General features: G+C 42.0%; 1 protein-coding gene across 1 annotated transcript in view; it reads right to left on the minus strand.

Moving 5' to 3' along the window:
- Nucleotides 1–9,928, minus strand: part of LOC134205133 (T-cell leukemia homeobox protein 3) — a 348,199-nt gene extending 338,271 nt beyond the window's left edge. The window contains exon 1 of the mRNA XM_062680085.1: nt 9,550–9,928. Coding sequence (XP_062536069.1) covers nt 9,550–9,602 — 53 coding nt within the window. The 5' untranslated portion in view covers nt 9,603–9,928. The remainder of the gene's footprint in view (nt 1–9,549) is intronic.
- Nucleotides 9,929–14,028: the final 4,100 nt, after the last annotated feature.

Genomic DNA, 14,028 nt, shown 5'->3' on the forward strand with positions numbered 1-14,028 from the left:
CCGAGGACATAGGGCGTGGTAAGGCCACCTGGAAAGCCGGCAACGCGCTGGCACGATACCATGGTGTTCTTCTAAAAAAGCGAGTTACGATGTTCGGTGCTGCAAGAACACGCAGCTATCCTCGAGGGTGCGTTGTGCACTGGCCCCCATTTGAAGCATTACTTTCTGGTAGTACCGAAGGGACTATGGGCTTGGCGGCAATGGAAACGGTTTAGCGGGTCGGGGATGTAGTCCTGCCTCCCTCGGTGATCCCTAGCCCCGCACTTCCTGGTCTACCCAGGATGTCAAAAAAAAAAAGAAAAAGACCCAAAGACTTGCGGTGACGTGGACCCAGGTAAAGGCAAAAGTAAGCGCACAGACAAACAGACGTAACAGCTTGAACATTTTTCTAAAAAATCCATCGCTCAACTCAGCTACCACCATCTTGCGAGCACGTTACACGAAACGATGTTTCGTATGACATCGTCACCAGAAGGCGCTGGAGTAAAATGTCAAACTTGAAGGATTACGACACTAGCGCCTCTAGTTGTGAATTGCGTAATCAATCAAATTCAAATTGATCGTTGAAGTCATGGTCGATGGTATTTTCTCTAGTGTTACGTCTGTTTGTCTGTGGTAAGCGTATTTTTTACCTATGTACAACAGTGTGCGATCAGGACCGTTTGGTGCTGTGTGTGAGTCTGAAGAAGAAGGCTTCCGAATCCAATAATTGGCATGTACTTCTCTTCTTTGCTCCTGACAAGTTTCGACATTCTAGATTACATTACCCGACTTCTTCTCTTACAATCGGTTTCGTGCCGGACAAGAGACGTCTATCTTGCAGACAACATACAACTAATTAATGATTTGAGTGTAATTTTTCTACGTGAAGTTAAACGATTTACAATGATATATCATCTTCCAAACTTAGACGTACATGTTCATGATTGAATTAGAGGCGAAAGTATAGAATTGATAGTTCCGTAAGTATACGGCAGGCATGAAGAATGTTTTTATAGAAGTCAATTTAAAAGCGAGCGGAGGGCAATATTTGTGATGGCATACATATCGCACGACCTTCCTTCTACCAAACTACCGTATGAAGGGGGAGGGAAGAATATCAGTGTGGAAGCTGATATAAAGCCTGTCCACGTTAAATTTCGGACACTTAGGTAATGTCAAATTGATTTGTCGTTATTTTATCAATTTGAGCGTGTTTAAAACATGCTGAAAGCAGCACATAAAGCAGAAAGATTCAGCTGTCATGTAAATTGATCGTGTCAGTAGTTTGTGAAAATTTTCAAAAAACGCTTTATTAAAAGGGTGTCCGAAATTTAACGTGGACAGGCTTTATCTCCACTGGCCAGTCGACCACAGCTACAGTTTTTATCCGTATGGAAATCATCATTTATGGTTCTGTACACAAGAAGGGCTATAAAACCCCGAGTAACAATTGAGGTTGTACAACAGTTTTATAGCTTTAAGACCTTTATCAAAACCTCCCAAGTAGTCCTCAAAGTTTCCACAACCTCCTTAATATCTCTATATAACCATGTTACGGCAAGTTGGTCTAGTTGCAATCATTAAAACCTGATATGCATTCCAGTTCAGGACCAACGGTTTTATAACATACATCTCACATAAAACACGCAACACAAAACCTCCTCCAGTCCTGGTGATTTGGATTCCAATATATAACCGTGATACCATGATACATTCACTTCATGACATTAATATAACAAATAAGCTGATAAATGATTTATTTATTTATCATCAGACTAAGGCCGGAGTGGCCTGTGCTGCACATAAAAGACTTCTCCATTCAGCTCGGTCCATGGCTGCACTTCGCCAACCACGCAGTCTGCGGAGGGTCCGCAAGTCGTCCTCCCCCTGATCGATCCACCTTGCCCGCTGTGCACCTCGCCTTCTTGTTCCCGTCGGATCGTTGTCGAGAACCATTTTCACCGGATTACTGTCCGACATTCTGGCTACGTGCCCGGCCCACCGCAGTCATCCGATTTTCGCGGTGTGAACGATGGATGGTTCTCCCAACAGCTGATGCAACTCGTGGTTCATTCGCCTCCTCCACGTACCGTCCGCCATCTGCACCCCACCATAGATGGTACGCAACACTTTCCTTTCGAAAACTCCCAGTGCGCGTTGGTCCTCCACGAGCATCGTCCAGGTCTCGTGTCCGTAGAGAACTACCGGTCTTATAAGAGTTTTGTAGATAGTCAGTTTGGTACGGCGGCGAACTCTATTCGATCGGAGCGTCTTGCGGAGTCCAAAGTATGTACGATTTCCAGCCACTATGCGTCTCCGAATTTCTCTGCTGGTATCTGCGTTATCGGCGGTCACCAGTGAGCCCAAGTACACGAATTCTTCAACCACCTCGAATTCGTCACCACCGATAGAAACTTGTGGTGGGTGGCTCACATTGACCTCTCTTGAGCATCTTCCTATCATGTACTTCGTCTTCAACGTGTTGATGACTAGTCCAATCCGTTTAGCTTCGCTTTTCAGTCTGATGTAGGCTTCCTCCATCCTCTCAAAGTTACGTGCCATGATATCAATGTCGTCGGCGAAACCAAATAACTGGACGGACTTCGTGAAAATCGTACCACTCGTGTCAATCCCTGCCCTTCGTATTACTCCCTCCAAAGCGATGTTGAATAGCAGACATGAAAGACCATCACCTTGCCGTAACCCTCTACGCGTTTCGAAGGGACTCGAGAATGCCCCTGAAACTCGAACTACGCACATCACCCGATCCATCGTCGCCTTGATCAACCGTATCAGTTTATCTGGAAATCCGTTCTCGTGCATTAGCTGCCATAGCTGGTCCCGAACGATTGTATCATATGCGGCTTTGAAGTCGATAAATAGATGATGTGTGGGCACGTTGTATTCGCGGCACGTTCGTAAGAAGGTTCCCGTTTATGTCTTACACATATCGGGCTGTGGCACGTGGCCCTTACGTGAACGGTTCAACTATAGAACTTTCGTGCGTTATTAGCGCGGTACAGTTCCTCCGTCTCTTCACGGTCTCGATCTTCCTGCTGGCGCTTTTTCCTCCGGAAAATCGAGTTTTGTCTGTTCCGCGCCCGTTTGTATCGTGCCTCGTTCGCCCTCGTGCGGTGTTGCAGCAATCTCGCCCATGCTGCATTCTTCTCCTCAACTAACTGCTCACATTCGCCGTCATACCAGTCGTTTCTCTGATCCGGAGCCACCATGCCTAGTGCAGCGGTTGCGGTGCTTCCAATGGCGGATCGAATATCTCTCCAGCCATCTTCAAGAGATGCTGCGCCTAGCTGCTCTTCTATTGGGAGTGCCACTTCCAGCTGCTGCGCTTAGTCTTGGGCTAGTCTACCGTCTTGTAGCCGCCCAATGTTAAGCCGCGGCGGACGACTCCGACGCGTGTTGATCACCGTCGAGAGTTTTGAGCGCAGACATACTGCGACGAGGTAGTGGTCGGATTCAATATTCGCACTGCGGTAAGTGCGTACGTTCGTGATGTCGGAGAAGAATTTACCGTCGATTAGAACGTGGTCGATTTGGTTTTCCGTTACTTGATTAGGTGATTTCCATGTGGCCTTGTGGATATTCTTGCGGGGAAGAAAGTGCTTCGGACTACCATTCCGCGGGAGGCTGCAAAGTTTATGCATCGTTGGCCGTTGTCGTTCGATACGGTATGCAGACTATCCGGTCCGATGACCGGTCTATACATTTCCTCTCTTCCTACCTGAGCGTTCATGTCACCGATGACGATTTTGCCGTCCCGCAGTGGGCATCCATCGTATGTCTGCTCCAGCTGCGCATAGAACGCTTCTTTCTCGTCGTCGGATCTCCCTTCGTGTGGGCAGTGCACGTTGATGATGCTATAGTTGAAGAAACGGCCTTTTATCCTCAGCTTGCACATCCTTGCGTTGATTGGCTGCCACCCAATCACGCGTTGGTGCATCTTTCCCAGCACTATGAAGCCGGTTCCCAGCTCGTTGGTGGTGCCACAGCTTTGGTAGAAGGTAGCCGCTCGATGCCCGCTTTTTCACACTTTCTGTCCAGTCCAGCAGATTTCCTGCAGCGCTACGACATCGAAGTTGCGGGGATGTAATTCATCGTAGATTATCCTGTCGCAACCTGCGAAGCCTAGCGACTTGCAGTTCCATGTTCCAAGCTTCCAATCGTGATCCTTTATTCGTCGCCTAGGTCGTTGCCGATTGTATCGGGTCGTATTATCTTCTATGTCGTTCGTAATAGTTGTTTTTAAAGGCGGCTTAGGGGTCGTTCAACAATGATGTCACAGGTTTTAGGGGGGGAGGGGGTCTAAGATTTTGTGACACTGCATATACTAGGTATACAAAAAAGCGTGACAGAGGGGGGAGGGGGGGTCTAGAAATCTCAAAAAGTAGTGGACGTCATATTTGAATCGTCCCTTATTGGGCCTGCGCAAACCTCCTGTCTCGTCGGAGGGCCGTCGTGTCAGGGCTGTTTAGCGTCCCACCTAACACCAGGACTTGGGCTTGTGCGCTTTGAGCGGCACACGGTCGCTTTGGCGGAGCCTACTTGCGGATACATGCAGCTTTTTATAGAGGTTTAACAGGGCCCACTGTCAAACCCCACCACATCCTAGGCAGGCGCCACAACTCGCAGATGGCCACTTTTACAATCATGTGTTTTAAGTATTTATTAATACAAACAAGATCTAATACCATTTAATTGATGCTTACTATAACTATATTATATATACTCTGAAAGAGGGAGGGGTCCTAGAAATGTGTACTTTCATACGAAAAAAACTTTGTGTTTTTTTAAATACCAAAAAACTATGGAGGTAAAAATATATCAGGTTTCGCGTGACGTAAACAAAGGAATTTTCCTTAAAGAAAGTCCACTTATTAAATCTGGCCATTTCATAACCCCTCCCCCGATCTTACAATTTTTGTATGCATCCTCTAAAAAATTGCATGGATCGTCATACATCTCGTAACCCGCCCCCCATTCCCAGCCAAACGTCGCGTAGTTTATGATTGTTGCTTTTGATAAAATGAAGTAATCATTTAGATGATATTGTGTTCAATCTAAGTCAATTGCCTATTTCCGCCCACCCGACTTGGACATTAATTTACAATGTTGTGAAAACTCATATGTGAATATGTACGTTATGTGGAAGATATTGATTTGGAAAATGTATTGGAGGTAACCACTTTCCCTTCGATGGGACTCGAACCCATGACCCTACAGTACGCTAGACTGGTGCTTTAACCAGCATAAATCCTTGAAGCATTGGAATTGTCACTTGGATATCCAATAGCCGTGGGATAACGCCTCTAACAACTGGATCTAAGTGCCTTGAAATCATCGTCAACCAAACATTATTCAGCGCATGTAGGAACTACATCAGTCCGTGCCAACATGGTTTCTATCCAAAACTATCGGTAACAGCAATCCTTGTGAGCGCAGATGGATGGCATTTATATGGACATGCGGTAAGACTTCTTCCTCTTCTCACTGGCATTACATCCGCACACTGGGACAGAGCCGCCTCGCAGCTTAGTGTTGATTAAGCACTTCCACAGTTATTAACTGCGAGGTTTCTAAGCCAAGTTAGCATTTTTGCATTCATATATCATGAGGCTAACACAATGATACTTTTTATACCCAGGGAAGTCGAGACAATTTTCAAACCGGGAATCGAACCCATCCACCTTCAGCATGGTCTTGCTTTTTAGCGGCTCATCTTACCGCACAGCTGAGGAATGCTCACCAAGAGAAAAACTCTGGTTTAAAAAACATCTCTAATTAATTAAAATTAAATAAATTCTCAATTACCAAAAAATCGTTTAGAATTCCAGATTTTTTTCCAACGGAATTGATCAAAAATAGTTCAAAAGTTGTTCAAGTTCACCCACAGTCTTCTCATAAATCCTTTCTATTCCACTTAGATAAATCATTTGAAATTATTTATCATAACTTGAAACGTTTGAAGATATTCATCAATAAGCTTCATAAGAAACTGTTGAGAATACCTTGCTCTTCGAGTTCCACGAGAAATTGCTTCATTAATTTTCAGCAACTAGTTCAGGCCTAGTTAATCTATGATGTTATTCGCTTTTGTATAAGTAGTGGGTTGTGCTTTCAAAAATTGGGTCCTAAAATGAAGAATCGATATTCGATTTTCTTTCAGGGAACGATGAAGTTAGTCATCCTGAACGCGTCAGTTTTTATTTCGACTCAAAAATTGAAAGGAACGTTGTCCGACATTTTCGGTCTTGTTTGACGTTCGGAATAATATGGTTCAAACGCACTAGCAAAAAATCACAGGGCACTTGACTCAACCTTTGACAGTTAATATATGGGCCTGACGTTTTGGGCTGATGGTTAATTCGTTCTAAATTGCTGCACAGCCCAAAATTTGCCTTAAAATGTCTTAAACACAAAACTATTTTTTTGCAATTCCTGATCATAATACCTGGTTTACAGTTGTCATTTGAGTGATAAAACGGCCTACTTTTCCATACCAACAGAATGGGTGCTTTAATGACCATTATGTAACTCAAATGGGTTGCATAATATTCATTATAGCACTCATTTGGGTGCTATAATGAAAAACGTACATTGGGACAGTAGTTACATGACTACTTTTAGATGAATTAGTTTGGGTGAGTGTTTAAATAGTGTACTCTAAGCGTCTTGTAATAATTGAAATGGTTTGTTGGACATAACATCACAATTTTCCAAAGGCAATTGCATCCATCGCTTCATAGCTTTTCAAGCTATGCAATTTGGCAGATAAGATGGAATCTTATTGTTCTCTGCCGCAACATAATTTATTCGCATGAATGATCATGTGGAGTAAATTCGATTGTACGATTTTGGTATAGATTTATCATATTAAAGCCCATTTTTCGTTATTGCAAAAAATAGCGTGTGGGAAGATCCATAAAGTACGTCACGCAAAAATCGGCGATTTTCGACCCCCCCTCCCCCCTTCGTCACACTTTTTGTAATAAACCTCTAAAATTTTTGTATGGATCGTCACGCTGCTATGAACCCCCCCTCCCCCCTAGAGACGTGACGTACTTTGGATGGTTCTCAGTGTAACTCGTTGCAAAACTCGATTTTTTCAGCACTCGTAGTATTTATCCAACTCGGCAAGCCTCGTTGGATAAACGTACAACTCTTGCTGAAAAAATCATCTTTTTGCAACTAGTTGCACAAACTACTATTTTGATCATTTAGACTTTTACCAGAATTTTTATAGCATCGGTTCAAGTATTCTTGATCGGTGCACTATCGTGTGCAAACATAAACGATGTAGGGCTTTAGGACCCAATTCACATGATTGACAATTAATATTTCACTTAGAAAACGATCAAAACTTGAATTTCGATTATTTAAAAAAAAAGTTCTTGATGTTTTTCAAAAATATGTTTGACCTTTCAGGTCAGGAGGACTATTCGTACTTTCTTTTTAACTATCACTATTATTTTAAGCTTAATTTGTAACAAAAAGGCACAGCTTTATATTTCTGAAACGTTTAGAAATGCAATGTGGAAATCGATTGAAGAGAATAGATTTCAAATATAACTAACATTGTGATAAGTCAAGTCATAAGTGATAAGTCAATCGTGACAACTTCAGAAACCATGAAATACCCACGTTGCTAAAAAAATCCTATTCTGTTTATACCTGGGAGCTGCGGATAGAGTCAAAACGAGTGTCAAAGAATCTCCAAAGTAAGCTGTCAAAAAGTATCCATCGCATCGAGAGAGGTTTTGTGCATTTTGAGCGCAGACGAGAGAGGACACGTATAAATCAGACAAATTTTCAAAACGACTTATCTGCTTTTGTAAACAAAAGATTCAAACGACGATTTGACGAATCTGATAGGTTTCCCACGCAAACTAACACAATCAATAGGTAGCTGAAGGTTTCCGCTACCGGTTGACGGTGTTAGTTTGCGTGAGAGAGCTATCAGATTCGTCAAATCGTCGTTTGAATCTTTGTTTACAAAAGCAGATAAGTCGTTTTGAAAATTTTGTCTTGAAATCAACTCATACCAAATATAGCTCATTTTGAACAAATTTCAATTTTATTGCGTCAATTTAAATATATCGGCGGATTCAACATAAGTGGAGGGTATCAATTAATTTAACATTGGATACGTTAATTTATACGATGCGGTAAATTGACGGAATCTTTGTAATTAATTTTATAAAGATAAACATAATGATAATTCAATGTGAGAAAATCGTAACGTGTACAGTGAACACTGAGAGGAAATTTGAGAGTTTCAAGCAAAATATCTTGAAAATTCGATTCGATCGAGTCCGCAGCTCCCAGGTTTATACCATAGCTTTTCTAAGCTGGAGGGTCGAGGCCACCTTCCATAAGACTTACGCAGGCTCGGGGGTCGCTACTTACCACTTTGCTGCCGTAATCTGAGAAAGTGACGTAAGCGCCAAATTACATCATGCATGTTTTCCATTTTTCTGTTAAAGAACTCGATGAGTACTGCTCGTTAACACCATTTTTGGAAAATGGCATAGACGTCACTTTTTCAGATTACGGTAGTTTGGGAAACTATATTTTATACAATTTTTTTTGAGAGAGTCACACTATTGCCATACATATTATTTTCAAATGATAGTTTTTTAAGACATCACAAGAATTTCGGTAACGCATGTTTATGATTTGATCGATTGGTTTCATGATTTCCCGCATTTTTCTAGTTTTTATCCAGTCAGGTTCAATTCCTGATTGGCAATTCTACGCCTTTGCTTTGGAACGTTGAGCTTAAACGTGATATCCAAATAGATTCAAAGGCATGACCGCGATTTTATGCCGTTTGGCTCATTTGTTGAAAATCTTTTTGATATTCAAAAATCATGAGTTGAAAATATTTTCTGAAAAAATCTTATCCCAGTAATTAGTAAACTGGTATGATGTGAACGTTTTAAACACTGTGCCTTTTTTGACCAGCATGTTAAACCGCATAAAAAATATTTTTTTCAGATTTCTGTACATATAAAAATGAGTTTGAATAAAAAGTATCTAAAATTAGGTATTTTTTTTCTTACCATGTATTAGAGTGAACTACCCCATGATGACGTATTTTTTTATCTTTATCTTTTAGACTTTTTTAAAAACGCTTTTCAAGGATGTGGTCTCTCGCAAAGTAACTGGCAAAACTATACTATTTAATTTACGCATTGATTTAAAGGTTTATTTTTTATATCACCAGAAAAAATACAAAGAAAAACTTTGAGTCACAACAATTGCATGCTGAAAATATTAATTTCTGCTTCAATCATTATTAGCAACAATTTGCTGTCAAATGAGTGTGATTTGGGAACTTGCATTAATTTATATAAATTGTACGAAAGTGGAACAAGCGATCAATTATAACCAACAGTCCTCCGGCTCTTCCCGACTCATCGAGCATGTGTTCAGTTTAATGGATAACTGGTGTCCAACTCATTTATTTCTGTGTATTTTGTGGGCGCTATCGACGACCCGCAGCTCACAGATGCTGATCAAAACAGAATTGAAAGAAATCATCGAACCTACCGGATTGTATTTTGTTGATGTTTTCGCTTATCTTCAGAGCTTCGCCGCCACATGTGATTGCAGTCAGCCTATAAACGCACACGATGACGGGTTCCGCTTAATTATTGTGATCAAAAGCAACGTCCTGGTCCGGTAGCTGAAAATGCCGCTTATCCTAAAGTGCACAAAACGACGCGATTCATGTTCCGATTTGCATATTCATTTACATTCATCTGGAATAACGTTCCGTCACTCGCGCCAGATCCCGACGCTGCAGCAATGCGCCAAGCCATCCTCGCATCCTTATATCGCCTGTTTTCCACTAATTAATTGTGAATTCATTAACATTCCGCACAAGCGCGCAGTCATTTTATCAAAAAGCAAACGGAACTGTTTTTCCACTAACAATGAAACACAAGCCAAGCGCAGAATCTCGCAACAAAATCAGACCACGAGGAACAGCACGTGCCCTTTTCATTGCTGCAAATGGGGGGGAAATATAAAGGAAATATTTCCTTTCATTTTGCACACTTTTCAATGCGTTAGCCGGTTACAAAAATAAGCGTTACTAATAAGTAACATAGCGTAATGCGTAACACATAACGCCCATAACTCTTACCATTGAGACGCCACCTGTTGATAGAAATAGTGTGGATTTATTCAATAACAGATGGCACTATTTTCACAAACGCCATCTGTATCTCACAATTAAAACTTTTGTTAGCCAAGCCGTGAACCGTTTGTACTGGAAGCGCTCCCTGTAATTTACAACAAATATCAACATTAGTGAAGTTATTAACCAGAAATGCGCTTATAGTCAGCATATGCACGATGATCACAAATCACTCATCAGAATACAGATTGTACACAGTTTTACCCACCAATAATGCATAGTTTGTTTTGAGAGCAGGTTTACCTTGCTCAGGCTGAATTCATACCCGAACGTTCTAATTGATTTTCATACCGCAGAAAATATTGTCTGTTTCCAGGGTAACAAAACGCGTCGACCATTTTTTAGGCACTATCAAAATCGTCGCCAACATCTTTATTCTAAAATTATGTTAGTTTTATTAGAAAATAATGTCAATCTGCATTAAAAACAGGGCTCAATTTCCCAAAATGTGATTATTGTGATTATTGAGTATATAAAATAGTATATAAAATTTTGTTCACAGTTGATTTGACAGATCTTATGGCCATTTCTGCTGGCGACGATTTTGGCGTCAATTTGTTTTGCGACGATTTCAAATCGTCGCGGCCGATAAGGTGGGAAATTGATAATATATGGAGAATATAATGCAGGATCAATTTCAATCTTATCGATTTTTTTTGGCTGTGATACATCGGAAATCAGAAAAGGGAATCATGTCTTCCTAGTCTCCCTATAGATTTGAATCAAATGGATGAAATTTCTATCCGGGTCAAACAAGCTCAACTCAAAATTTTGAGGGGGCAACAACAAAAAAATCAAAACATTCTTTAACAAATCCGAGGAGTTTTATTGATTTTATCCATTTTAATAAAGCTATGTCCATTTAGAATCCGGAATTATAAAATCATCTGTATCTCGGTAACGGATTGACGTACAAATAAGGTTAATACATCAAAACAAAGGTAATTTACTGTACTTTAAGGAAAAATATTGATACAAATCATTTCTTCTTGTTTCCAGTGAAATTCGCAGTTGCTTCTTTATTCCTCTCATCAAAAGCTGCACACCTCCGGAGTCAACTTCCTTGGCACATTTGTTCCACATTTTGGTCATCTGAGTCGCGTCCCGAGCTTTTTTTTTATTTTTATTTTTTTTAACTAATTTTATTTGCTAATTATCTAATAAATGAATTCATCTCGTAGACTAGGTGTTCCGAGTTTTCTTAACACTGTCATCCTTATTTGCTATGTTACATTTTTAGTTATTTTTAATACATTTCAATTGCCTCTGGCAGTTAGAATTTTTCCTCTGAAGCGCGTCCCGAGCTGTTTTTCCACTTTTCTTAAGCTTCCGCTTCATTACTGCCCAAAATGTCTCGATGGGCCGGAGCTGTGGGCAGTTGCGTGGATTTATGTTTTTATCGATGAAATCTTCGTTATTATCGCGGTACCACTGGATGACTTCCCGGCTGTAGTGGCAACTCGCCAAATCTGGCCAAAACTTCACGGGACCTTTATGAATTTTATGGAAGGTAGACCGCGATTTTTGAGACATTCCTCCTTGTACAGTTTCGAGTCCATCGATTATCAACGGATTATCAACGTGGGAGTGCAGATTTTTTCTCTCCTTTCGGCTTAAATCTGCACGAAACTTCGTGAAATTTATACCATAGCAAGTGGGCGCCTAGGTAGACAAACCGTTGTAAAATAATTCTTGCAGAGGTCACTTTCCGTGACGCTGCAATACAATAAATGATTCCGGATTCTAAATGGACATAGCTTTATTTATTTTTTATTGTCTCCCCTCCCCTTGACCTTTCGGAGACCTGTAGGACATAATTTAAATTATGTATATATTTGCAAGAATATTTCCACATTAACATGTCATATGCATTGGTTCGAGTTTTGATATTTATTCGAGTATCTCAGGAACTTCCAAAACGAGTGTACGCAGGGTTTGCTGAAATCGTTTTCAATAGATAACGGACGATGATTGGTGTGGGTGGAAAACCCCTTTCGAATCATTACAAGCCATGAAATCGAACTTTTTCACAAACGCGAAAAAAACAAAATCGGATAGGCGGTCCTCAACTAGAAGTTATGGTAAAACGCTTCGTTCATTGCGAATAATATCTTTAGGGCACAGCTGTGTAAATAAAGTAGAAATGCATCACTAGTGCCCCCGTACTTGGAGCGTTTTAAAAGGAATTTATCATGCACTATACTGCCGCTAACCGCAAGTCGAGCACATCTGTATATGGGGCTCCATATACAGATGTGCTCGACTTGCGGTTAGCGGCAGTATAGCCGCACTTCGCCAACCACGCAGTCTGCAGAACGACCGTTTTGTAGATAGTCGGTTTGGCACGGCGGCGAACTGCGTACGATTTCCTGCCATGATGTGTCTCCGAATTTCTCTGCCGGTATCGTTATCTGCGGTCACCAGTGAGCCCAAGTACATGAATTCTTCAACCACCTCGATTTCGTCACCACCGATAGAAACTCGTGGTGGGTGGCTTACATTGACATCTATTGAGCCTCTTCCTATCATGTACTTCGTCTTCGACGTGTTGATGACTAGTCCATCCGTTTAGCTTCGCTTTTCAATCTGATGTAGGCTTCCTCTATCCTCTCAAAGTTACGTGCCATGATATCAATGTCATCGGCGAAACCAAATAACTGGACGGACTTCGTACTGAACTGACGGACTGGAAATCGTACCACTCGTGTCAATCCCTGCCCTTCGTATTACTCCCTCCAAAGCGATGTTGAATAGCAGACACGAAAGACCATCACCTTGCCTTAACCCTCTGCGCGTTTCGAAGGGACTCGAGAATGCCCCTGATACTCGAACGACGCACATCATCCGATCCATCGTCGCCTTGTTCAACCGTATCAGTTTATCCGGAAATCCGTTTTCGTGCATTAACTGCCATAGCTGGTCCCGATCGATTGTATCATATGCGGCTTTGAAGTCGATAAATAGATAATGTGTGGGCAAGTTGTATTCGCGGCATTTCTGCAATACCTGACGTATGGCGAACACCTGGTCTGTGGTAGAGCGTTCACCCATAAATCCCGCCTGGTACTGCCCCACGAACTCTCTTGCAATTGGTGTTAGTCGGCGGGATAAAATTTTGAGAGTACCTTGTAGGCGGCGTGCAGCAATGTGATTACGCGGTTGAAGCTACAATCCAGCTTATCGTCCTTTTTGTAGATGGGGCACACGACATCTTCCATCCATTCCTGCGGCAGAACTTCCTCCTCTCAAATCTTGGTAATGAACCAGTGCAGCGCTCTAGCCAGTGCCTCACCACCGTGTTTAAATAGCTCTCCTGGTAGTTGGTCAACCCCAGGGGCTTTGTTGTTCTTCAGCCGGCCAATCTCCTCCTGGATTTCCTGGAGATCTGGAGCCGATAAAACTATGTCCTGCGCGCGTTCTCCCAGGTCCATAACCATACTGCCATCTTCGTCTGCCACATCGCCATTCAGGTGTTCTTCGTAGTGCTGCCGCCACCTTTGGATCACCTCACGCTCGTTCGTAAGAAGGTTCCCGTTTATGTCCTTACACATATCAGGCTGTGGCACGTGGCCCTTACGTGAACGGTTTAACTTCTCATAGAACTTTCGTGTGTTATTAGCGCGGTACAGTTGCTCCGTTTCTTCACGGTCTCGATCTTCCTGCTGGCGCTTTTTCCTCCGAAAAATCGAGTTTTGTCTGTTCCGCGCCTGTTTATATCGTGCCTCGTTCGCCCTCGTGCGGTGTTGCAGCAATCTCGCCCATTCTGCATTCTTCTCTTCCACTAACTGCTCACATTCGCCGTCATACCAGTCGTTTCTCTGATCCGG

This window comes from Armigeres subalbatus, chromosome 1, assembly GCF_024139115.2.
Source record: "Armigeres subalbatus isolate Guangzhou_Male chromosome 1, GZ_Asu_2, whole genome shotgun sequence".
NCBI lineage: Eukaryota > Metazoa > Arthropoda > Insecta > Diptera > Culicidae > Armigeres > Armigeres subalbatus.